We start from the raw sequence: 26,913 nt of genomic DNA, 5'->3' as shown, positions 1-26,913 counted from the left end.
GATAGTATATTCAATAAAAAAGACCATTCGAGTTCAGGTGAAATCTTCAGTGTGGCTTTTGATGTGGCCTTTGTATGAAAGGGAATCAGGTTTGTTGTCCAAGAAATCAAAGTGATTTTTGAAGTACATACACACACATTTTTCCCATTTTTTATTTTATTTTTTTGCAGGGGCTGGGCCTATATGCTGCTAGGGACATCGAGAAGCACACCATGGTCATCGAGTATATCGGCACGATCATTCGAAATGAAGTTGCAAACAGAAAAGAGAAACTGTATGAGTCTCAGGTAAGGGCCAGTCCTCCTCTGTCCCTGTGCCATCGAAAAGCTGGAAACAGGGCCAAGTCGCACTGTCCTGTGAGGTTGTTTTGAACAGAAGCCACATCTGGATATTTTTTAAAATTTATTTGAGAGAGAGTGCATGCACGCGCACAAGAGAGCATGAGCAGGGTGAGGGGCAGAGGGAGAAGCAGGCTTCCTACTAAGCAGGGAGCCTGGCGCGGGACTCAATCCCAGGACCCTGGGATCATGACCTGAGCCAAACACAGACACTTAACCGACTGAGCCACCTAGGCACCCCCCTCCTTTTTAAAAAGATTTTTATTTAACATCTGGATATTCTTGTGTTTTCCTTGTTTTTTCCGTCAGTCTCACCCTATCTAGTTGGTGTTATTGTTCACATAGATACAGCTGTAGATTAATGAGCCTGGCGTTGCGAGCAACCTCCCGATGCATTGATTTCCATTCCCACCACGGACATACATGTCCCCTGACGTGGTTGTGTGACACCCACAGTGAGTGCGATCGGGCTGTTTCCATTCACTCGCAGCTGAGTCTTCCTGCTCTGAACGTGCACGTGGAGGAGTTTCTGACTTTTCTCTTTCAGAACCGTGGTGTGTACATGTTCCGCATGGATAATGACCACGTGATCGATGCGACACTCACAGGAGGGCCTGCCAGGTGAGGCAACGGGAATCTGGTCAAGGAAGTCCTGCCCAGTGGGTCCATGTGCCCATGACAGCCTCCATGATTAAAAATTCAGGGCAGATAAGTTTTGAAAAGAATTTTCATTTAAAATTGTGTGTGTTCTTGTTCTACGAATGGGCACGTAGAAATGTAATCAGGAAAAAGTTTTCCCTACGAACTGAATGTTTGTAAAGCTTCTTCCAGCTGTTCCATAATCAGTAGTATCTGACACGGTGGCTTGCAGGTATATCAACCATTCGTGTGCGCCTAATTGTGTGGCTGAAGTGGTGACTTTTGAGAGAGGACACAAAATCATCATCAGCTCCAACCGGAGAATCCAGAAAGGAGAAGAGGTAAGAGTGTGGGATCCCGTCTGCTCTGCTCATACCCCCGCGTGCAGCTCGCTGCTTGATGCGGTCGGCCGGCCCGGGGGTTGTCCAGTGCTTTAGTGCTAGAAAAACTCTTCCTGGTGGTGGGTCAGAGGGTGCCACCCCGTCACTTCACCCGGGACATCCACGTGCCGCCTTCCTCCTCGTGGCAGCATTGCAAGTGTGGACTACCAGCTCCCCCCGATTCCCTCGCTCTGTGCTTCCCAAACTCCACACATCCCCGCAGCACCCATGTGGCATCACTTCCCTGTGTCTTCGGGCTCCTGCCTGACCCCCTTGGTCACAGATTGACAGGATTCCTCTCTTTAAAGATTCTACCTGTCATCCCACTGATGGGATTGTGGCCTCTGTGGTCTCCAGGAACATGATGCTCACGCGAGGCCACTGGAAGGCTGCAGGCGGCCGATTTGGGGGCAGCATGTGGGTCCAGATCTCCTGTATTCGCACTTAGCATCAGTACAAGCTTACAGGTTTTTCTCAACAGATTTTCAATTTGGCTCTTTTGTTACAATCTTTTCAAAGTGCTGGATGCTGAACTCGACATTTGTTTCTCTGGTCTCTTTCACCTGTTAAAATTATTACTAGTCTAGACCACTTATTTATGTTTCCCAGATCTGTCTTCCACAAAGGCGATCAGCACACATCTCGAGGTGCTCTAAGCGGTGCCGCTGAGCAGTGCGGGTTTCTGTAAGAGCCTCTCCTGGGCCAGGGGATGAGGGGCCTGAGTATCTATGTTGGAACCCCCCAGCCCTTTGGATCAGAGCTAGGTGATGATTTCTTGTATTTTTGGGTCTTTTTCAAATTCCCTTTTTAAATCAAGAATTTACCCAATGCTCACGGCGCATCTTGAAGTATCTCGAGGAGTAAATCAAAGTATGTGAGAACCCAGCGTGGTGCCAGCGACCACCAGGGGCGTTGGGACAGATGGAGACCCCCCGAGCTCCGGGTCCTTCCTTCCCCTTCCTGAGTATTCTTGAGTAGGTCACTTAACTTCTCCGAGTCTCTGCTTCATTTATATGAAATGGCGCAAGTCTCCCTGAAGAACTCTGCAAGTACCTAACAGAAGGTACTAAGTGGTTTTGTTACTGAGAGAAGCTACCCAGTAAATGTTGGTGTCTTCCCTTTCAGTGTAGAAAGGAAGTCTTTCCAAACAGCCCCTCACTTAGGACGTTTGTGACAGAAGGCCCTCGGATTGGGCCTCCCCTTCTTCTGGCAGAGTCGGGGGGGTCGGGGGCTTGGGCTCCAGGGCAGCAGGGCTGGTCTGAGATGTGCACAGTAACTTGACCCTAAGTAGACCTTTTTTAAACATTCTTTTAAGTGAGGAAAGAAGAAGAGAAGCTGTCAGCCGGCAGGGGTGGTTGGTCCCTCCCCCAGGTGGGGAGGAGGAAGGCCTGGGGGTGGGGGTGGGGGGAGCCGCGAGGAGGTGTGGGAACGCAGCTCTCCCGGCCGGCCTCCCCTTCCTCAGATGTGGTGCGGCCTGAAAACGTTGCCTGCCGATGTCCCTGTCCCGTGGGGACCCCAGGTGGGCTTCTGTCCGAGGCCCACGGGGCGGCCGTGGCTCGGGTGCTTTGCTAGGTTGGCTGTCTGCAGGGTTTGCGGATCGGGCAGATAGAGGCAGGACCCCCCGCCCCCGGCCTCTCTCACACTGTGTCTTTGCCGTGGGCAGCTTTGCTATGACTATAAGTTTGACTTTGAAGATGACCAGCACAAGATTCCGTGTCACTGCGGGGCCGTGAACTGCCGGAAGTGGATGAACTGAATGCATTCCTTGCGGTCTCGGCGGGCGGCTTGTCCCTAGGAAGAAGCGATTCAACACACCATTTGAATTTTGCAGACAGAAAGAGATTTTTGTTTTCTGTTTTATGACTTTCTGAAAACTCGCCTCTGGGAGTTCTGATTCCCTCCTCAGTCTTTGGGCCGGAGTGGCGCCAGGACCACAGAGCAGTCCAGCACTTTTGTTTTCTTCTTCTTTCTTTCCTCCTTCTTTCTGTGGGTGGGTTTTGTTTTGTTTTGTGTTTTTGCGTCTCGCTGAGGAGACCCTTGGGGGCGAAGAGCCGCTCGCCGCCCTGCCCCGGGGTGGGGGCCTTCCTATGAATGTACAGACAGATCACCAGCGAAAGGGGGACGGACGTCCAAAGTGCTGGCCACGGCCTTATCTGAAACAGGGGCAGGCCCTCTAACTTAAAGATTTTTTAAAATAAAGTAGACACCACTGAACAAGGAATGTACTGAAATGACTTCCTTAGGGATAGAGCTAAGGGGTAATAACTTGCACTAAAATACATTTAAATACTTGATTCCATGAGTCAGTTTATTGTAGTTTTTGATTTCTGTAAAATAAGAGAAACTTTTTGTATTTATTATTGAATAAGTGAATGAAGCTATTTTTAAATAAAAGTTAGAAGAAAGCCAAGCTGCTGCTGTTACCTGCAGAACTAACAGACCCTGTTACTTTGTACAAATATGTAAATATTTTGAGAAAAAAATACAGTATAAAAATAGTATTGACCAAATGCTACCAAGCTCTGCAGCAGCTCGGGTGCTTATAAAATGTTCATAGGGATGTCACAATATGATTCTGTGTTACTAAATATGCCATTATAATTATGTAATAACCAAAATTTCAACCTAGAGCATTTGGGGTTTTTTGGAAACTACGGTCTATTAGTACTTAATTGTTTTATACACCTTCTGATAGAACGGAGTGTAGGCTAAGACTACGACTTTTATAGCTGTTTTGGTAATTTAAACTAACTTTTTCATATTATATTGTTGCATCCCTACTTCTTCAGTCAGGTTTTTTTGTGCTTACAATTTGTGATAACTGTGAATAATGCTTAAAAATACACCCAAATGGAGGCTGAACTTTTCTTCAGCGGATGTAGTTTTGATTAGAACTTTGTTTCAAGCCACAGAGAATCATGTATACATACTAGATCGTGTAGCAGGACTCCAGCCTAACTCTAGCCTTCTATTTAACACAAAAATTTGAAAAGGAAAAAAAAAAAAGAGTTGTGGTCACACTTGCAGCTGCAGGACCCCGACAATAGGGTTTCGGAAGATGTAATTTTAAAATGTGTTTGTATGAACTGTTTGTTTACATTTCTTTAATAAAAAAAAAAAAAAGCACTGTTTTGTGTTTGCTTGTAGAAACTTAATCAGCATTTTGAACCAGGTTAGCTTTTTATTTTGTACTTAAAATTCTGGTACTGACACTTCACAGGCTAAGTATAAATGAAGTTTTTGTGTGCACAATTCAAGTGGGCTGTAAACTGTTGGTATATCAGTGACGCAGTTCTGAACTTGTAATGTATATGGCATGATGTATTTTTATCTTACAGAATAAATCAATTGTATATATTTTTCTCTTGATAAATAGCTGTATGAAATTTGTTTCTTGAATATTTTTCTTCTCTTGTACAATATTCTGACATCCTACCAGTATTTGTCCTACCGGGTTTTTGTTTTCTGTTCTGTATAATAGTACCTAATGTTGGCAAAAATTGAATTTTTTGAAGTATACAGAGTGTTATGGGTTTTGGAATTTGTGGACACAGATTTAGAAGATCACCATTTACAAATAAAATATTTTACATCTATCCAAGCGCCTGGGTCTGTGTTCGCCGGCCGCCTTGGGCCGGAGCTGTGCCCGGCTGGGTGCTGGCCGTGGTCCTGCCCGCGGGCCCAGCCCTCAGCTCCCGGCGCGACGTGATCGGCTCGGTTCTCTTTCTTTGCAGATAACGAGTTTACCTTAAGTTCGCAGGTCCTTCCAGATGGAGAGACTGTGTTCCCTGCAGCTGAGCAGAGACGGGAACTTCAGTTTCCCCTGAGGGGTGTTTACCAAGGTGTCCTGTTCTCTTGTTTAAAGTCTCTTTTTGTTTAATTGTTAAATTTAGTTTTCTGGGGTTTTTTGAGGCAGCCTTTTTCAGATTTATTCTGTGATAGAGACTCGATTTCTATCGTACTGAATGTATTTGACATTGAAGGGGATTGCTAAGAATTAAAATAGCTCAGAATCCCCCTCACAATTTCTAAAACCAGTTTTCAGCTTGTGCTTCATGAACACCCAAAAATAAGCTTTTCTACTGCGTGGTTTTACAGAAATTCTCAAAGCACTTGTCTGACAAAAAGGTTTAAAAAGTATTCTGAAGCGTCTCCCATGTGCAGGATCGCCAGCTTGGTCGGGGCTGGAGTGGTGCCGGTCCGCGCGGGTTGGAAGCCCTGACCTGGTGCAGCCTTTCCCCGACCTCGTGGATCTCTCACGGTCAGGCCCGTGAGGAAGGAACCGCTCTGCGTCCTCGCAGAACCCGAGCTCCGCGCTCGGCTCGAGTGGGGTCCCACTCCTCATGCCGGGTCAGGGCCAGGAAAAGCACGGAAGGGCACTGTGGCCGTCGGATCTCCGGATGTGAACGCAGATCCCCGGGGCAGGGGCGCAGGAGACGCAGTGCCAGGGTGACGGGTCTCTAGGAGGAAAGCGCAGAGCCCCGTGGGGGCCGCCTGGTGCCTCCCCCTCGGAGGAGTGCCCTTGCCGCGCGCCCCAGGGAGCCAGAGCAAGGCCCTGTCCCTCCCGCGGTGGACAGGACTGGTCAGCTGCCACGGTGGCCGTATTCGTGGACCCTGCACTCGCCACATTCATGAAAAGCCTGAAAAGCCCTAGAACATCACAGCGGAGACGGCATCGCTGAGCTTGCACTGGGGAGACCGAGAGAGGCCATTTTTAAGATGGAAATCCTGGTGCGTTGGGCCGGGCGTGGGGAGGGGCCTCCCCGAGGAGTGAAGGGGACCTCACGGGAGGTACAAGGCAGGAGCTTGTGCAGGAGCCGGGGGGGGGGGGGGTTGAGAGGCTGAGTGTGGGAAGCCGAGAACACAGGGTGGCAGGAGACGAGGTCAGGAGCAGGGCCGAGTCGTGAGGTCCAGATGGGCAGGTGCAGTGGGGGCTGCTGGGGGCAGTGCCGTGACCCTGAGCGCCCTGAGGGCGAGCTCGTGTTCTGTGCCACGGGGGGTGCTGAACGCGGGAGCTGAGCTGACGCACGGAGGCCCAGGCCCTGCGCTAGTCCAGGGAGAGCCGGCGGCGCCCCGGGCGGGCAGGAGAACCGCATGCAGTCCGACCGTTCTGCAGAAAGACCTCGGCTCTTCCTCTGCGTCCCTACCCTGGCCCCTCCTGTCCTCCCTCGTTAACACCGTCACCTGGCGCCGCACCGTCCTCCCTCCGGTCACCAGGCAGACACCCTTCGTCTGGTCACGTGCTACCGAAGGCAGGTGTGTTTCGGGCCAGTAGAGTTTCTTGTCCTGGGGGACACTGTTGACCATGGTCTCTCTGAAACCCTAACCCTTGTTTTGTGGCCCTCCACCCTCTCCTGGTTTTCCTCCCATCTCTCTGCTCTAATCTTCTCCCTAAAAGCACTCCGCCCCGTTCGTTAAACTTTAAAAAGGGGTATGTTCTCCACCTGAAATATAGCTCCTGAAAGATCTTCTCTTCCAGGAAACCCCAGCTCCACGGTGACCCTCGGGCTCTGCTGAGTGCGCCCCGACACCGGCCTGAGCTCAACTTCTCAGACATCCGAAAGCCAGGCCGGCGGCTGCCAGCGAACACCAGGAAAAGACAAGCGCAAGGTCATGGACGTGGAGTGGACCCACCTGCACGGGCACGGGCGTCCTGTGGCACTGAGAGTCCCTGCGTCCCGGCAGCTTGGCAGAGCAGGCAGCCAGACACCCCGTGGCCCGGTGTCGTCACACGCGCTGGTGGCAGCTCCGACCCAAGAGCTGCTCCCTCTCTCTCCCGGCGTAGGAGGAAAAGAGACCACGTTTCCTTCCAGCGACACGCTACCACTTCAGGAGACCAGGGCTCCCGAGAGACGCCTTTGCCGGCATCTCACGGAGCTGCCAGTACCCACACCCAGGTATCCAGGAGCCACGCCGTGGCCTCCTGGCCGAGCGCAAGGGCCGTGTGCCGCGTGCCTGAGGAAGCTGGGTCGCTCCTCGTTCTGTTCCAGGGTCCAGTCGGGGTCGCCACATGGCCTTTGGTCATCACGTTTCCTTAGTCTGTGGTGTGTGACAGTAACTCAGGTTCACCTTGTGTGACCCTGACGGGATTTCACAGCTGCATTCCTCCTCCTAAGATTGTCCTTTCAAAGTTTTAGCACACCGAGCCCACGGGTGATAGGTGCTTTTAGTATCACTGTCTGCTAATTCTGTCATCTATTTCTGGGCCCATCTTACTGATGGATCTTTACTCCAGGCGACAGGTCACATTTTCCTGCCTTTTCCGTGTCTGGTTAATTTTTCTTGGATTCCAGGATTTGTGCTTTTATGTTGTTGAGTGCTGGATTGTGTTGCGTTCCTTTAAAGAGTGTTAGACTTTATTCTGCCGGCAGCTGAGAATCGGTTTCCTCCTTTCAAAGCTTGTTCTTTACACATTTTTAGGATAAGCCTAATTTACTTATTAAAAGATTTTATTTGTTTTAGAGAGAGGACGTGGGAGCACACGTGAGGGGAGGGGCAGAGGAAGAGAGAGAGAATCTCCAGCACACTCCCTGCCGAGCACAGAGCCCGATGTGGGGATCGATCTCACGACCCTGAGATCATGACCTGAGCCGAAACCAAGTCGGATGCTTAACCGACTGAGCCACCCAGGAGCCCCAGATGAGTCTAATTCAGCTCCAGCACTGCGGTATGGCCCTTTGGGGAACATACTGGATGTCCTGGATGTTCCCTGAGGTGTACCCACTGGGCTGTTGCTAAAGCATTCCCAGCCCTGCATGATCTCCTTCCCCGGGACTTGCTCTTCCCTTGAACTTGTTCTCGGCAGGGTCTGGTGGAGTCACGCTGCACCTGTGGACAGACAGGCGTGCAGCCGGACTCCGCGGAGACCCTGTGCAGATTTCTGGGCGCTTTCCCTGTGTAGCTTTCTCCTCTCCTACATTCCGTGCTGCACATTCGGCCGCTCTGGCCTCCCTGCACTCCGTCTCCGGTCGCCACGACCACCAGCCTCTTGAAGGCTGGCCTCCTCCCCTGCTCCTCCACAGCAGTCTGGAAACAGTCTCTGGGGGGAAAGCTGGGATGAGTCCAGACTCACCGTGTTTCTCAGGAGGCCGTCCTGCGGTCCCTACCAGCCCGGGGCTAAAGAGTCGTGTGTGTGTTTTGTGCTTTTCTAGATGCTTAGCCCAGGAGGACAAGCCCAGATCCTGTTCCTCCCTCTTGGACAGAAGAACTTCTCTCATTTATTTTTGATTTAAAATTTTCCTTCCTGTCAAATTCTATTTCCTTTCAAGGCATTAGGTATCATGTTTCTTCACCCCTTTTTCTACTCATTCCTCAACTCATTTTTTAAATTTCTAATGCCTGCTTGAGTCCTGTCACACTTCTGAGTTGTCAAATTCTGCTTTAAATTGTCATTTCCTGTTACTTAGTGTCCTTTGGCTTGTTTCGAGCGGCATGGGACAGTTTTGCTCAGCTTTGTGAGCGTCTCTCTGGCGTACTTTGTCATCCACTTGTCGCCTCAGCTCCTTTTTCTTTGCCCTCCGTGGTGCAGTGGTCCCAGGACCAGGGCTGCAAGCACCGGGGCTGGAGGCCCTTCACCCCGTCTGGCAGAATCGGGGTCCACGGTGCCTGCTCTGCACTGGCTGCGGGGGACAGCCCCCCGGGTCTGCACTGCCCCAGCCTCACCGACCCAACCCACTGGCCCTCCCGAACGTCAGGAAGTCTGCGTGTAAATGGAGAGGAGGAGAAATAGTAGCTGAGACGACGGGAATGAATAAGTGGGCCGTCGTGAGGGAAACCCAGTGTTACATTAACACCTTGAAGGGGGATCGGCAGCGACGGTACCGTCTCTTAGCTCGAGTCCTCCAGCTGCCTGCGAGGGTGACGTCCTGTGTCGCTGAGACCACTCCCGCTGCTGAAACCTGAGCAGATCGTACAGCGGCCTCATCCCGTGAGACATTTTCATAGAACGTGAAGGACTAGATGGTTACGACGGATGGGATTCTAGTCACATGCCAGCGTCTCTTCGTTTTACTATTAGGGATCTATGTTTGAAGACAAGGGATAAACTATGACATTGCAATTTGTCATAAGCAATATAGATTTGGTCTTTATCCCCATTTCTGGCCTAGAGTTCCTAAAACCCTTGGAACTTCAGTGAGGAGAGGGAAAGAGGCGACTGTTACGTTAATGAGGGGACTTCGAGAAGGCACCAGGGGAGTCAGCCACGTGATTAGAGTTGGAGCTTTCAGTCCTACCCCCAGGACCTCCAGGGAGGGGAGGAAGCTGGAGGTTGGACTGACTCATTCTCCAACGGCCAGTGCTTTCATCAGTGAGGCCTACGTAAGGAAGCCTCCATAAAACCTACACGGACGGGAGGTGCGGAGCTCCGAGGCTGACCGCGTGGAGGAGGTGCGGGCAGTGTGGCGCCAGGCAGGACACGGAAGCTCGGGAACTTTCCCCACGCCTTGCCCAACGCATCTCTTCCATTGGGATGTTCGTCTACATCCTTTATCATATCCTTTCAGAATAAACCAAAACCTAAGTAGTGTATTCCTGAGTTCTGGGAGTCGCTCTAGCAAGTAAATTGACGTGGAGGGTGGGGGGTGTCATGGGAACCTCCAATCTACAGCTGGTGGGTCAGAAGCACAGGTGACCTGGACTAGCGACCAAGCAGGCAAAGGGGGTGGGGCAGTCTTGTGGGACCGAGCCCTTACCAGTGGGTCTGACACTATCTCTGGGTAGTGTCAGAATTGACTTTAATTGTAGGACACCCAGCAGGTGTCGCAGAGAATTGCTCGCTGCCAACCTCCACGTTTGGTGACCGAAGTGTGCGAAGTGTAGCAGGAAAGGGGGCTCACAGGACAGCGTCAGGGAAGAGCTGGTTTTCCCTACACAGGAGGTGGGCCACGAACAGGGTTTTTCCTCTACAGCGTTTTCCCCCCTTTCAGTAACTCTGTACGGGATTTACAGTGATCCCCTTCCGGTGCTCCTCTGACGAGGGTTTAAGTTTTCCCGGACCTTGTAGGAGGTGTGGCTCAGAAGCTTCTCCACGGAGCGCCGGCTCCCGCAGCTGTGCTCCCACCACGCAGACTGCTCGGACCGGCTTCCCTCCTCCACGTACCCAAGCTTCATCCCTACCCTCTCTCTATCACCCCTACCCTGCTCAGTCTTTACTCCCTCCCAGCGGTTCCTCCAGAGTCGGGGGCCCTGACCTCAAAGTCCTGGCAGAAGCGTCACGCATCCACAGGGGCTGCAAAGCCACTACGGGGCGGGCCAATCCTGCCAGGCTCCTTGCTGTGCGGATTCCGCCGCCGTGTCCCCGGTGGAAGCCTGCCACCCGTTCCCGTTCTTACTCTAGGATCCGCTGGCTGCCCTGCTCTTTCCTCCTGCCGCGTCCACCCGGGCGCTGGTAACAGCTCTCACGGCCGTCCGCCTTACCACGTTAGAGATTGTGAAGCTGCCTTGCCACTTGATTACTGTGAAAATGCCATCCTTGGGTTTGGTCTCTCATCGTACATGGGCTGCGACCATCTTCCCTGTCACTTCCCCAGGTGGTCGGTATCACAGCCATTTTAATGGGTGGGAAGAGGTATCTGTGGTTTATTCTGCATTTCCCTCATGACTGCACTTAATACCTTTGCATGTGCTGAGCCATTTATACATTTTTGGCCAATGGTCTATTCAAGTATTTTGCCCATTTTAAAAATTGGGTTTTTTTAATTGAACTTGAAGCACTATTCATACACTCTGGATACAACTGTTGCTTACCTTTACGTTTTTCAATGTCTTGAGCAGCTTTTAATTTTGATGAAATCCAATGCATTAATCCTTTATGACTAGTTCTTTTAATGAGTTAAGAAATCTTTGCCTACCCTAAAGTCACGAAGATTATCTTCATTTTCCTCTAAAAGCATTATGCTTTTCTGTTTAGATCTATGACTCATTGTCAAGTAATTTTTGTGTATGGTGTAAAGCAGGGGTCATTATTTCATTTTTGTCCATAGGCATATATAATTCTTCCAGCACCATTTGTTGTGTTTTTCTTTTTTTTAAAGATTTTATTTATTTGACAGAGAGATAGAACAAGTAGGCAGAGAGGCCGGCAGAGGGAGAGGGAGAAGCAGGCTCCCCGCCGAGCAGGGAGCCCGATGCGGGGCTCGATCCCAGGACCCTGGGATCATGACCTGAGCCGAAGGCAGCCGCTTAACAGACTGAGCCACCCAGGGGCCCACCATTTGTTGTATTTTTCTTTCCCCAATGAATTGTATGGCTGCTTTACAGAAAATTGCCCATATTCATATGGATCTTTTTTTAAGATTTTATTTTAGAGGAGTTGGGGGAGAGACTCTCAAGCAGACTCCACACTAAGCGTGGGGCCCAATAAGGGCCCCATCCCACAACCTTGAGATCAGGACCTGAGCTGAAACCAAGAGTCAGACATTCAACTGACTGAGCCACCCAGCCGCCCCTCACATGGATCTATTTTTGTTCCACCTGTCAACTCATTATCCATAAGCCAACATCACAGCAAGTCTTGAACTTGTGCAAGGCCTCCAATCTTAGTCTTTTCAAATTTATTCTTTCAAATTTATTTTGGCCACTCTTAGGTACATTTCCACGTAAATTTAAAATTAGATTGTGAACTTCTACAAAAAGCCTACTAGGATTGTAGGCATTTTGTAGATCAAACTGGGAGAATTAACGTCCTAATGATATTTTCTACTCCATGAATATAGTATAGTGCTCTAGTTAGGTTTTCTTTCAGCAACGTTTTGTACTTTCCATTGTACAAGTCTTATACTTTCATGTTTTTTTTTTTTTTTAAGATTTATTTGAGAGAGAGCAAGCATGAGCAGGGGGGAGGGGCAGAGTGAGAGGGAGAAGCAGACTCCCTGCTGAGCAAGGAGCTCAATGTGGGGCTCGATCCCAGGACCCTGAGACCATTACCTGAGCTGAAGGCAGACGCTTAACTGACTGAGCCACCCAGACGCCCTACTTTCATGTTTTTTATGCTATTGTAAATTGCAATTACAATACCATTATTTTCCATTCTAAACTGCTCATTGTATAGAAGTACAATCGATTTTTATATTTACCTTTTATTTTGTGGTCCTGATAAACTACCTTACTGTGTCTAGTAGTATTTTTGAAAACTCCCTAGGATTTTCTAATCTTGATTGTGGTCTGCAAATACACTTTTACTTTTCCAATGAATATACCTTTTATTTAATTGCCTACTGCACTGGCTGAGGCCTTCACCACAAATGTTGAATGGAAGTCTAAGTATAGGCATCCTTGCCTTGTTCCAAATCGTCTTTTTTTTTTTTTTTTTTAATGAGACTACCTACAGTTTTTTCATAGATGCCCTTTATCAAGCTGAGGACTTTTCCTGCCATTCCTAGTTTGCTGAGTTCTTTTTGTAGATGGGTGTTGAATCCTGTCAAATATTTTTTTTCTGCATGATCATATGCCTTTTCCCCTATATTAACATCATAAACTACACTGATTGTCTAATGTTAAAGGAACCTTGTATTCCTGGGATAAAACCCACTTGTTCATAATGTATCATCCTTTTGTACATATTGCTGGATTTGATTTGCTAGTATTTTATAAGGAAATTTTGCTTCTATATTTATGAAGGATATTGGTCTGAAGTCTTCTGGTGTACTGCTTTTATTTTTTTTTAATTTTTTTAAAAAAGATTTTACTTATTTATTCATGAGAGACAGAGAGAGAGGCAGAGGGAGAAGCAGGCTCCCTGCAGAGCAGGGAGCCTGATGTGGGACTCGATCCCAGTACCCTGGGATCATGACCTGAGCCAAAGGCAGACGCATAACTGACTGAGCCACCCAGGCGTCCCTGTACTGCTTTTAAATGAATAGTTAAGCCTTGCTCATAATATAAAAAATTGACACAAGTTTTCCAGAAGAGGTTGTGTATTGGTATAATTTTTTCTCCACTGTTTGATCAAATTCGTTCGTGAAACCATCTGTGCCTGGAGTTGTCTTTGTGGGAAGGTTTTTAAACTACAAATTCAATGTATTTAATAGCTGTAGGGCTATTGAGGTTGTCTATTTCTTCAGAGAAATTGGATAATTTGTTTCTAGTAATCTGTCCATTTTATTTCAGCCCATCAAATTTACTGGCATAAACTTGGTCATAATCATCCCAGCTACAAAACTGAGCAGAAAGTACTGAACACACAGCCCACAATCAACCTTCCACATCAGAGTGGTACCTTTGTTACAACTGGTGAACCTATATCGTATCATTATCACCCAAAGTCCAGAGTTTACATTAAGGTTGTGTGTATTGTGTCCTGGTTTTGTGTATTCCATGGGTTTTGACTAACGTATCATGACTTGTATCTACCATTATAGTGTCATACATAATAGTTTTATTGCCCTAAAAATCCTCTGTGCTCTATTCATCTCTCCCTCCCCCAACCTGTGGTAACCACTGATCTTTTACTGTCTCCATAGTTTTGCCTTTTCCAGAATGTCATAGAGTTGGAATCATACAGTATGTAGCTTTTTCACATTAGCTTCTTTCATTGAATAACATGCATTTAAGTTTCTTCCATGCTTTTTTGTGGCTTGTTAGAGTTCATTTCTTTTTTGCAAGAATATACCACGGTTTACTTATCCACTCACCAACTGAAGGACATCTTGATTGCTTCCCTGTTTTGGCAATTAGGACTAAAGCTGCTATAAACATCCATGTGCAGGTTTTTGTATGGACATAAGTTTCAACTCTGTTGGGCAAATATCAAGAAATTTGATTGCTGGATCGTATGGTAAGAGTATGTTTGGTTTTGTAAGAAACTGCCAAACTGTCTTCAGAAGTGGCTGCACCATTTTGCATTCCTACCAGCAATGAATGACAGTTCCTATTGCTTCCTAATCCTTCTTTAACATTTGTAGAATCTCTAGTGAGGTTACCACTCTCATTCCTGATGTGGATAATTCATGTCTCTTTTTGTTGGTTTTTGATTAGAGGCTTGTAAGTTTTAGTGATACTTTTCTTTTTTAAATTGAAGTATAGTTAACACACAATGTTATGTTAGTTACAGGTACATAACACAGTGACAAGTCTATACATTATGCTCACCACACACATAGCTCCCATCTGTCACCATAAAACGCTATTACAATACCACTGGCTATATTCCCTATGCTGTGCCTTTCATCCTTGTGACTCACTCATTCCATAACTGAAAGCGTGTACCTCCCACACCCGTTCATCCATTTTGTCCCCCCCCCCCCCAACGCCCTCCTCTCTGGCAACCACTGGTTCTATTTTTTTATGGGTCTGTTTCTGCTTTGTTCATTTTGTTTTAGATTCCACATAAAAGTGAAATCATATGGCATTTCTCTGATTTATTTCACTTAGCTTAATACCCTCTAGGACCATTCATGTTGTCACAAATGGAAAGATCTCATTCTTTTTTATGGCTAAGTAATATTCTATTGTATATACATACACATCTTTATCCATTCATCTATCAATGGACACTTGGGTTGCTTCCATATCGGCTACTGTAAATAATACTGCAATAAACATAGGGGAGAATATATCTTTTTATTTTTTTTCTTTGGGTAAATACCCAGTAGTGGAATTACCATATCACATGGTATTTTTTTTTTTTTTAAGATTTTATTTATTTGACAGAGACAGAGTGAGAGACGGAACACAAGCAGGGGGAGGGGAGAGAGAGAAGCGGGCTCCCCGCTAAGCAGGGAACCCGATGCGGGGCTCGATCCCAGGACCCTGGGATCATGACCTGAGCCGAAGGCAGACGCTTAACGACTGAGCCACCCAGGCGCCCCTCACATGGTATTTCTAATTTTAATTTTTTGAGGAACCTCCATACTGTTTTCCACAGTGGCTGCACCAATTTACGTTCCCACCAACAGTGCATGAGGGGTCCTTTCTCTCCTTTTTCATCCCTACCAACACTATGTTGCCACAGTTGATGTCGAAGAGATTACTGCTGTGTTCTCTTCTAGGAGTTTTATGGCTTTAGGGCTCACAGTTAGGTCTTTAATCCACTTTGAGTTGATTTTTGTGTATGGTGGAAGTGTTTCATTCTTTGGTATGTAGCTGTCCAGTTTTCCCAGTAGGATTTATTTGAATGTACCATCTTCTCTCCATTGTATATTCTTGTCTTTGTTGTAGATTAATTGGCCACATAAACATGGGTTTATTTACGGGCTCTTTTATTCTGTTCCATTGATCTGTATGTTTATTTTTGTGCCATAACCACACTGTTTTGATTATTACAGCTTTGCAATGCGTCTTGAAATCTGGGATTGTGATACCTTCAGTGTTGTTCTTTCTCAAAATTACTTTAGCTTTTTGGGGTCTTTCTGGTTCCATATAAATTTTGATATTCTAGTTCTGTAAAAAGTGCTACTGGTATTTTGATAAGGATTGCACTGAATCTATAGATTGCTTTGAGTAGTATGGACGGTTTAACAATATTCTTCTAATCCACGAGCATGGAGTATCTTTCCATTTGGTTCATTTCAATGATGTTCTTAATCCGGCTTTAATTTTTTTTTCCATTATTTTTGTTTTCTATTTCATTTGTGTTCTGACATTTAATATTTCTTCTGTTTCTTTGCTCTTCTAACTTTAGCTCTTTTTCTGTTTTCTTAAGGTGGAAGCTTAAGTCATTGATTTTAAGCTTTTATCCTTTTCTAATATAGGTGGCTTGTGCTATAAAATTTTCAAGTACTGCATTAGCTGCATCCTTCAGTCTTTGGTAGGTTGTATTTTCATTTTCAGTTCAAAACAGCTTTATAACTTCTTTGACCCACAGGATATTGGGAAGTGTGTTATTGGTAGATTTTCACATATCTGAAGATTTTCCACGTATGTTACTTATATTATTGTTGGTTTCTAATATAATTTGCACGAGTTGGATTTGTATAAATTTATTGAGACTTAATATCCCAGGACATGACCTATCTTGGTAGATGTTTCATGTTTAATTGAAAAGAAGGCATATTCTGTCTGGTGTTAGGTAGAATGTTCCATTAATTGTTAATTGTGTCAAATTGGTAGATAGTATTATAAAGTCTTCTATATCCTACTGATTTTTTTTCTACTTATTTCCTCAATTATTGAGAGGTATGTTGAAATCTTACTATAGTTGTAGATTATGTCTTTCCTGGCAGTTCAATCGATTTTTGTGGCAAGTACTTTGAAGTTCTGTTATTAGGTATTATCGTAAGGTTGGGATTATTTCCTCTTAATTAACGGACTCCTTTATCACTAGGAAACAACCCTTTCCATCTCTAGTAATGTTCTTTGCTTTGAAATCTTCTTTGTGTAATATTAATACAGCTACCTCAGATGTCTTTCAATTAGTGTCCCACGTGCATATATTTTACTGTACTTATGCGTTCATATTTAAAGTGAGTTTCTTGGGGCACCTGGGTGGCTCAGTTGGTTAAGCATCTGCCTTCAGCTCAGGTCATGATCCCAGGGTCCTGAGATTGAGCCCCACATCAGGCTCAGCAGGGAGTCTGCTTCTCCCTCTACCTCTGTCCCCTCTGCCCCACTGCTTGTGCTCTCTCTCTCAAATAAATAGATAAAATCTTTAAATGCCATCTTGCTGCTTTCTGTATGTACCATCTGGTCTTTGAAGTTGAATGACAAAAAATATATAGAATATATTATTCTCCAACATGTTTCTAATATGGTGCTTTGTGGTTTAAGATAAAATAACTGAAAAGGACTCTATATAGACTGTCTCCCCTCTGAGATGCAATTTTGGTGGAAAAAACCTCCCACTATATTTGGACATCTGCAGTATGAAAAGATGATTCCTAAATTTCTATTTCTTTTTTCCGTTATGGTAAATGTACTCTTTAATCCTCGTCATCCATCACCTATTTCAGCCATCCCCCCACCCACCTTCCCTCTGGTAACCACCAGTGTGTTCTCTGTATTAAGAGTCTGCTGCTTGGTTTGTCCTTTTTTTTTTTTGCCTTTGCTCATTTGTTTTGTTTTTAAATTCAACATGAGTTAAGATCATATGGTATTTGTCTTGACATTTCACTTAGCATTATATTCTCTGGCTCTGTATGTTGTTGCAAATGGCAAGATTTTCTTTTTTATGGATGAATATTATTTCATTGTGTGTGTGTGTGTGTGTACATATAAATTTTGGTATATACATACACACCACATCTTTATTCATCTATTGGTGGACACTTGGGCTGCTTCCATGGTTTGGCAATTGTAAATAATGATGCAATAAACATAGGGGTCCATGTATCCCTTTGAATTAGTGTTTTTACATTTTTCGTCAGTGCAATTACTGGATCACAGGGTAGTTTTATTTTTAATTTTCTGAGGAACCTCCATACAGTTTTCCACAGTTGCTGCACCAGTTTGCATTCCAACCAACAGTTCAAGAGCACATCTTCACCAACATTTGTTGTTCCTTGTGTTTTGGGTATTAGCTATTCTGACAGGTGTGAAGTGATATCTCATTGCAGTTTTGATTTGCATTTCCTTGATGATGAGTGATGTTGAGCATCTTTTCATGTGTCTGTTGGCCATCTAGATGTCTTCTTTGGAAGAATGTCTTCTACCCATTTTTTTTTTTTAAGATTTTATTTATTTGAGAGAGAGAAAGAGAGAGCACAAGAGGGGGAGAGCGGGAGAGGGAGAGGCAGACTCCCCACTGAGCAGGGAGCCTGACGTGGGACTCGATCCCGGGACTCCAGGATCATGACCTGAGCCGAAGGCAGTCGCCTAACCAACTGAGCCACCCAGGCGCCCCTACCCATTTTTAATTGGATTGTTTTTTGGATGATGTTGAGTTGTGTTCTTTCTTTATATATTTTGGATACTAACCCTTTATCGGATATGTCATTTGCAAATATCTTCTCCCATCAGTAAGTTGCCTTTTAGTTTTATTTCTTTCACTGTGTAGAAACCTTTTGATGTACTCCCAATAATTTATTTTTACTTTTAATTCCCTTGCCTCAGGAGACTGTATCTACAAAAATGTTACTATGACCAGTGTCAGGGAAATTACTGCCTGTGCTTTCTTCCAAGGATTTTTATGGTTTTAGGTCTCACATTTAGGTCTTTAATCCAATATGACTTTATTTTTGTTTTATTGTGAAAGAAAGTGGTCTAGTTTCATTCTTTTGCCTGTAGCTGACCAGTTTTCCCAACCACATTTGTTGAAGAGACTTTTTCCCATTGTTGTATTTATTCCTTCTTTGTTGAAGATTAATTTACCATATAATTGTAGGTTTACGTCTGCATTTTCTATTCTATTCCACTGATCTATTTTTATGTCAGTATCATATTGTTTTAATTACTACCACTTTGTAATAGAACTTGAAATCTGGAATTGTGATACCTCCAGTTTTTTCTTTTTCAAGACTGCCTTGGCTATTTGGGGTCTTTTAGAATTCCATACAAATTTTAGGACTGTTCTAGTTTTGTGAAAAATGCTTTTGTTATTTTGATAGGGATTGCATTAAATCTGTAGATGGCTTTAGATAGTACAGACATTTTAACAATATTTGTTCTTCCAGTCCATAAACATGGGATGTCTTTCCACTTCTTTGGGTCATCTTGAATTTCTTTCTTTCATCAATATTTTATAATTTTCAGAGTACAGGTCTTTCACCTCTTTGGTTAAGTTTGTTACTAAGTAAGTATTTTATTGTTTTGGGTGCATTATAAATGGGATTTTCTTAATTTCACTTTTTGCTGCTTCATTATTAGTGTATAGGAATGCAACAGGTTTCTGTACATGGACTTTGTATCCTGTGACTTTACTGAATTCATTTATCAGTTCTAGTGGTTTTTTGGTGGTCTTTTGGGTGTCCTGTATATAGATAGTATCATGTCATCTGCAAATAGAGTTTTGCTTCTTCCTCACCAATTTGGATGCCTTTTATTTCTTTGTTACCTAACTGCTGCGGCTAGGACTTCCAGTTGAATAATGTTGAATAGAAGTGGTGAGAGTAGACATCCTTGTCTTATTCCTGACCTTAGGGGAAAAGCTCTGTTTTTCGCCTCTGAATATAAGGTCTTTACTATGTTAAGGTATGTTCCCTCTAGGCTTACTCTGTTGAGGGTTTATATCATGAATGGATGCTGTACTTTGTCATATGCTGTTTTCTGCATCTATTGAAATGATCATATGATTTTTATCCTTTCTCTTACTGATGTGATGTATCATGTTGTTGTTTTGTGAATACTGAACCCCTTGCATCCCAGGAATAAATCCCACTTGATCCTGGTGTATGATTTTTCAGTGTATTGTTGGGTTGGGTTTGCTAATATTTATTTTGTTGAGGAATTTTTGCATCTATATTTATCAGAGATATTGGCTTGTAGTTCTCTTCTGTGGTGTCTTTATCTGGTTTTGGTATCACAGTGATACTGGCCTCAAAGAATGAATTTGGTAGTTTTCCTTCCTCTTCTATTTTCTGGAATAAAAGTTTGAGAATAGGTATTAACTCCTCTTTAAATGTTTGGTAGAATTTGCCTGTGAAGCTGTCTCATCTTGGACTTTTGTTTTTTGGGAGTTTTTTTGATTATAGGTTCAATTTCATGGAGGTTAATTCAAATACATGAAGGGTAAATAACATGCTACTAAAGAAATGAATGGGTCAACCAAGAAATCAAAGAATAAATAAAAAGTTACATGGAAGCAAATGAACATGAAAACACAACAGTCCAAAATTTTGGGGATGCAGCAAAAGTGCTTCTAAGAGGGAAGTATATAGTAATGCAGGCCTACCTCAAGAGGCAAGAAAAATCTCAAATAAACCACCTAAACTTACACCTAAAGGAAATAGAACAAACAAAACCCAAACCCAGCAAAAGGAAGGAAATAATAAAGATCAGAGCAGAAATAAAGGATATGGAAACTAAAAAAACAACAGAACAGCTCAATGAAACCAGGAACTGGCTCTTTGGAAATATGAATAAAATTATCATTCTCTAGTCACACTCATTAAAAAAAAAAAAGGACCCAAATTAACAAAGGCACTAAGGAGAGAGGAGAAATAACCACCAATACCACAGAAATACAACTGTAACAGATTATGAAAACCTCTGATATGCCAACACATTTGACATCTTAGAAGAAAGATAAATTCCTAGAAACATACCATACCAAAACTGAAGCAGGAATAGAAAATTTGAACAGACCAAATACCAGCAGTGAAACCGAATAAGTAATCTAAATTTGTATTTCTGGGATCTATGTTCTGGGATCCTGACCTCTATACCAAATGCCTATTTAACAACTCTACCTGGATGATTCATAGGCAGTAGAAACTATCCAAATTCACAGACTTTCAGCATCAAATTCACAAAGTCCAAGCTAAGGAATGGTGCTGTGACCTAGCTTATTGGCTCATTAGCTGAACCCAGGTATCCTGCTCACCATATGATATACACAGCGCAACAGAGATCAGAGACCCCAATACAAGAGCAGACCAAAAGTCCCACGTAAGTCATCAAAAGGACCCTTTATTTTAAATGTCGATAGTACCATAATTCATCAAAATAATTTATAATAGTTAACTGCCTCTTAAATATATAATCTTGTAAATGAGGCCTTCTGAAGTTAAAAGTAATGTGGATTCAGTTTGTTTAAAATTATTTAGGACATGATAATTGAAGTAAAAAAAATTGTTTCCTATGCAGTCCTTCTAAAAAAGGAAATCATGACAAGTTCCTGATCAGATAAATGCCATTCCATTATTAAAAGGATTAAAAAGCATAAATAAGTTTGAACAGAAATGTCAATTTCCTGGGTTTGTCCTTCTGTGCAAACCTGACCCTTTAGAGAGTTAAAATTGTATTCTAGTTTCTCACCATAAGCAAGAAATTCCTTAGCAGCTCAGAAATGATGTTAATGTCTTGGTAAAACAGATTCCCTCACTCTGATGATCACTCTGTGTTCCAGTCTCTAGGATATCTGCTGTCTCATCCTCTCAAAAGTGGTTCTACTTAATCAGGAAATCAGGGATTTTCTTGTACCAGCAACTTCTCAAGCCTCACACCCTACAGAGGCAAACACTGATGAATTACCACGTCAGCCACAGCGTCCACTTTAACCTTCCAGATGCCACTGTTGTGAGGAAGAGCCATCACAGATTGCCATTGCAACATAGCCTTTGTGACTCAGTGGATCGACCACTCTCAGGCACTGTCCAACTGACACCTGGTACAGCCGATTACTCTTCTGGAAAAAAGGTAGCAAGAAAAATACACCACCAGTTAATTGCTTTAACTTAAAAACCTTGCTGCCAGAATGTGGTAGAGAGGATACAGAAATCCAGAAGAGGTGTGGAATATCTCAGATGCTTTACTTACCTAAGGGATACTACAAACTCAGAACTACTTTCTACAAGGTAAACTAGGAGTGCATCTGCCATGCTCCACCCTTAGCCCTGCCTGCCTCCTCACATACTCCCATCCTCACTAGCAAGCTCCTCACCCCGAAGGTCCACTGCTGGGATCCTCCTGACCCGTGGCACTTCATGAGTCGTGGTGGGTCTGACGAGCGAGTTTCTGACATATCCAGGCAAAGGAGGTTATTTAAAACCAACTCGTGTTCTTCATTATAAATCCAAATCTAAGGAAGAAAATCAAAGATCAAAACTCCGAGGTCCGCTTTAGATTTTGGAATTCAGACTGCACCCCCGGTCACGTATCTGTGGAAGAAGAACGGGGTTATTCTAGGTGGCCTCAGAGCAGGGAAAGACCAATGAACCTGAGTCACACGCAGGCAGCATCAGCGCTGTTATGTGAAAATGGAGGGAACTGAACACAGGAAAATGAAGTGTGATCCCAGGAAGAAACCAAATCAGTGAACTTTTGTTCGCTGAATTTAACTTAACTGACTGAAGTAACTGAGCACATGACTGTAGACATTTCCCAATTCTAGGACTTCACAATCGCACAGTGCTCTCCATCCCCGGGGCCCATCCCTGGATGGCACAGCCCCAGAGGTGCCCCGCGGGCCTGCGGACAGAAGCACACAGGCGCTCACTCTCAGAGGTTCCTCTTCTGCTGGGCAGTGCTATGGGGGGGCTGCTATGTCACCTCATCCTGGGGAAAGTTCTACTCTAATCCGAGATCATGACAGCATTTGGGCTGAGATGATGATTTCATCGGAGGGCCCAGAAGCAGGGTTCTCTTTAGATGTGCAGATCTTTGAGGATAGTCTTCTCTATGGTCTCTCAGATTATTTTCAGGAACAAAGGCCTAAAATTGGCTGAACTGGACAAGTGCGAGGAATAACTTATTTTCCAAACTGCACCCTCACTGAATCTACAAGGAATACACTTTTGTCTCCAAATTATTTTACTCCTTAGTATTTCTACCCCCAGGCCCAAAATGTATGTGTGCTGTCTTCATTAACATGAAGAGTTCTATAAACAGAACTTTCTGCAACAATGCTGTTTTACAACCTATGTTGTCCAACATGGGACCCACATGTGGCTAGTATGACTGAGGAAAATAGTTAATTTATTTCATTGTATTTAAATGTAAAGAGCTCCAGGTGGCTGGTGGTTACAGTATTAGTACAAATCTATGTGATCCCAACAAACAGGAGTATAATTCCATCTCCTCAAATTTCTTCCATTTTCTGGAACAAATCTCAGCTATCTCATCCCACTGTGACCGAAACCACCAAAGCATCGCTAGAGTGTCCACGACCCTGATACCTCTCAGACCCAGACACAGCACAAAACCCCTTTTAGATCCTATTTTCCGGTGTGGACAACATCTTCCATCCTTTGCAAGCTCCCCTAGAAATAAAAGGTCTTCTATGAAATTTCAGAGGACACACGCGATCTATCCTTTTTAATCTTGAGTGACACCATCCCCAGCACTCAAGTAGAAATGAAAATCACCTCCTTGTGTATGTGCTGCCGAAGCGAGCACAAAATCGCCTCCTCATGACATGTGTTCAGCACCGCAGAGGCGTGAGGTTCTGCAACTAGGGGATTAGACTGCCATTATCAGATATGAGTCAGTCTGAAGTTACAGTTCCAAACTCACGTAAGTTTTTTGCTTATTTTTAGGTCTACTTTAACACCACTGAAAAGATTCTGTGAATGAAATGAACTGATATTTTGTTGTGGTTTCTTCTGATGGGACTACTAAAACTCAGAGAAGTGTGATTTCAGAGAAAACTCTACAGAAGATATTAATTCCTCTCTCGCAGAGCTAATGTGCTTGCCCAGAAGGATGGGGAACTTCCTCTGCCTCTTCTAACCTTCACGGAGCTTTCAGGCTTTCCGTGTACTTCTAACAAATAGTGAGCAAAGGGAGGAAAAATATACAAAGGAGACAAAAATAGTTGTATTGCATGATCTCTAAAGTCATTCCCAACTTAAACCAGATCATCTAAGGAAAGTCAGATTAAAATCTTCAGGGTCCCCTCCAGTCCCCTCCTCAGGGACCGCCAGCAAGTTCCCTTCACTGAAGGACACCTTCCAAGGACTGGCTGAGTCCAGAGACTTGACTCACCTGACTTGGGTCACTGTAGTCACATGCTTTAAGCACCACCAGGCCTCCTTTCTGACTTGGGCGGCCCTGGGCCACCAGACACTTGTTGGTCTGGAGGTGATAGAGCTGTAAAAGGAGAGATTGCTCTTGTCAGAAGACACCTTAGAATGCTAGATAATGTGAAAATATTACTCCAAAGCTATGAATTTCAAAGGTCATAAAAATATAAGCATTTTTTAATTCCTAAATTCTAGCTTCAGTACATAAGGGTATCACAACAGACTTCAAGGTTATAGGCAACTTTAACAATATATGCAAGCAGCGTCAAGTAGAAATTCTACCTGAAGATCTAGGTTTACTAATTCTACTACAGGGGAGAAAGGAAATTAAAGCATCTCTGCCCTAAAGAACCTTAAAATGAAATCGAGGAAATAATAAAAGGTACAAACCAGACAGTACATAACCGGATGTAATGTACATGCTAAACTGAGATAAACACAGATCAAGAACTGCAGAGGTGAGACACAGAAAAGCAACAGACCGTATCTAGTTTGGGTAAAGGATTACTGTGAGTGTTAAAGGAGCTTAGATGTACAAGGCAAGAATAATGGAAAGAATTTCCACTATATGGACAAACCCTGATACGCATTTTTCCTTAAAAAGAGAACACCTTGACTTTGTTTTTAATTTCGTAAGAGGAAGGGGAAAGCTCTAGTGAGCAATCACGGAGGGACAGATGGCGCCATGAACGATACTAAGGAGCAACTTCTTAACACAGAAGAAAACTGGGCAACAATCAGAGTATCTACACTTTCAGAAAGCAAATTCTAAGAAACGATTCAGGAAAAAGGTATGATTTTATGACTAGACTCCTAAAATTTAAACATGATACAGAACTGTGAAGAAACTCCTTCAGAAACAAAAGGGAGCATCTACAGAAACATGAGCGCTCGGCCCAGCGGCTGGAGCCGGAAGACCATGCCGCCATCTTTCACCTGCTGTCTGGAGCCGGTTCCAGAGCTTCGGCCCAACAGCAGAGAGCGGCCCCATTTCTCCTTTTGTTTTCCTTTTGGGACTGGTCTCTGCCAAACGAGTTTTATACTCACTCACAGTGCCTTTAATGGTCTGCTCACATTTATATCCATCCTCTTGGAAGCTACCACAATCTTATAGAAGTCATGCGCTCTTTACCGCTGCAGGTGAAGGATGTTAATATTAACAGTGAAGATATTAACATTTCTAAGGTCCTGAGTGGAGGAAGGTCCCACCAAAAGAATACAATGGAAGCAAGCTAAAGTCTATCACTAAAAGGATACTTGAAGTCTAAACTGTCATTTACTATACCATACAACTTTTAATCAAACACTCTGATGATATTACTTCCTTACCCTTCCACGCTGAAGGACTTTGGGGCGTTTTGGCCCTCTATTGATAAAAATGGGTTGCTGGGGTTTGGCGTTGGGCCCAGATATCTGCATCTCTGGGTAAATATTATCCAGATACCATTTAAATGATTTACAACCCAACTTCTTCCTCAATTCAACACGCTCACTGATATTTCCATAGCTTTTGGTCCTCAGATCAGGTCTTAAGGAAAAATACTGCTCCTGAATTTTAGAAAGAAAAATGAAAAATAAGAGAATAGCTTTTTTGTTTAAAATGGGTATTACCAATTATACCTGACATTTAAAGAACTGAAAAAAAAAAAGATTATCAGCAAAAATATTTTTCATGACCGTGTTTTCTTAATTTTGCCAAAAAATGTCAACATAAAGTTTTCACACAGTTAGGTCCATCACTGACAGTAAGACATCTTAAATTCTAAGATACATCCCAATTTCAGAAACGGCAAACATGTAAAACATGATCTCAGACTTGAGGCAGGTGACGCTGAGGCTGGCGGTTCTCGGACTCCGTCAGGACTCCGGAATCTTAAAAGACGAAGACTCCAAGGAGCTTCTGTTTGTGTGAGTTGTATCTACTGGTATTTACCATATGAAAAGTTAAAACATTTGTTAATTCGTTAAAAATAACTCATTACCTATCAACATAAACGCGCTTTGAACAACAACAAAAAATGTAATGAGAACAGTGACACTGCTTCACAGTTTTACAGCTTTACACGTGCAGAGTCTGGCTAAAAAGAAGTCAGCTGAATTCTCATTTCTGCATTCAACCTGTTACTGTCATGTTGTTTGGTTAAATATATTTTTAAAAATATGAGTGTATGAAAATACATAGTTTAAAATGGAATTTTTTTTGGAAGGAATATTTTAATAGTTTCAGAGAATTACGGCTATTCTTGACATATTTCTTTAATATTTTATTATTTATTTGACAGAGAGAGCACGAGCAGGGGGAGCGGCAGGCAGAGGGAGATGCAGACTCCACGCTGAGCAGGGAGCCCGATGCAGGGCTGGATCCCAGGACCCTGGAATCAAGACCTGATCTCGTTTAACCAACTGAGCCACCCAAGCGCCCCTCTTTTTTTGGTATTTTACCAAAACTCTAACTTTTCATATTCCACATTGTAACTAACCTTTAAATCATATCATTGAGGTTTTTGTACCGTTGCATTAAAATCTACTGCTCTGTCCTGCTCTTTGAATGGATTTTTTACCCATCCAAGATTTGTATACCATCATGCATTAGTCATTTAGAAAACACTGCTCCCTGGGTTGTGAAGTTCCAAATACTGGCAAATGTCATTATATAATATAAAAAGTTTTATTCATAAATATTCCTAATCTCATCAAATAAGCATTTAAGTACTGGAAGCCATCAAGCTCACAGGGATGGATACAAGTTTTCCACTTACAACAAATGCTATCACAGTTGAAGTGAGAGGCTAAGTTATTACTTCATTTTTGAGAATGTCTGCCAAATATCCAAATATAAATAACCATGGTTTGTGAGCCATTCTTTTACATAAAAAGTGTTCCATGGAGAAAAGTGACTAGTTCAGCTCACAACTCAAACAACTGCACACATCTTCCCCTGAAACGAGCACTGTATTTCGGTCTACAGCAAAAGGTGCTTTCTGGGACGCCTGGGTGGCTCAG

The 26,913-nt window shown here is 43.8% G+C and overlaps 2 protein-coding genes across 7 annotated transcripts in view; one reads left to right on the top strand and one right to left on the bottom strand.

The window, feature by feature from the left end:
• Positions 1-4,953, top strand: part of KMT2C (lysine methyltransferase 2C) — a 267,212-nt gene extending 262,259 nt beyond the window's left edge. For all 3 annotated transcript variants that reach the window (XM_078059760.1, XM_078059759.1, XM_036069051.2), the window contains 4 exons: positions 171-287; positions 886-959; positions 1,210-1,318; positions 3,021-4,953. In XM_078059760.1, the coding sequence (XP_077915886.1) occupies positions 171-287; positions 886-959; positions 1,210-1,318; positions 3,021-3,113 (393 nt within the window). In that variant the 3' untranslated portion in view covers positions 3,114-4,953. The remainder of the gene's footprint in view (positions 1-170; positions 288-885; positions 960-1,209; positions 1,319-3,020) is intronic.
• An 11,612-nt stretch (positions 4,954-16,565) lies between these two features.
• The window catches only part of GALNT11 (polypeptide N-acetylgalactosaminyltransferase 11), a 58,444-nt gene continuing 48,096 nt past the window's right edge, over positions 16,566-26,913 (bottom strand). For 3 of the 4 annotated variants that reach the window (XM_036069052.2, XM_036069054.2, XM_078059762.1), the window contains exons 9-12: positions 25,240-25,458; positions 23,873-23,977; positions 21,831-21,968; positions 20,838-21,575 (exon numbers count right to left, since the gene is read on the bottom strand). In XM_036069052.2, the coding sequence (XP_035924945.1) occupies positions 21,444-21,575; positions 21,831-21,968; positions 23,873-23,977; positions 25,240-25,458 (594 nt within the window). In that variant the 3' untranslated portion in view covers positions 20,838-21,443. Of the gene's footprint in view, positions 19,807-20,837; positions 21,576-21,830; positions 21,969-23,872; positions 23,978-25,239; positions 25,459-26,913 lie in introns of those variants that run through there. The other variant, XM_078059761.1, reaches the window with a different exon arrangement.

Source organism: Halichoerus grypus, chromosome 12 (assembly GCF_964656455.1).
Source record: "Halichoerus grypus chromosome 12, mHalGry1.hap1.1, whole genome shotgun sequence".
NCBI lineage: Eukaryota > Metazoa > Chordata > Mammalia > Carnivora > Phocidae > Halichoerus > Halichoerus grypus.
The sequence above is the reverse complement of the archived record's forward strand: the minus strand, read 5'-3'. Positions and strand labels throughout refer to the sequence as shown.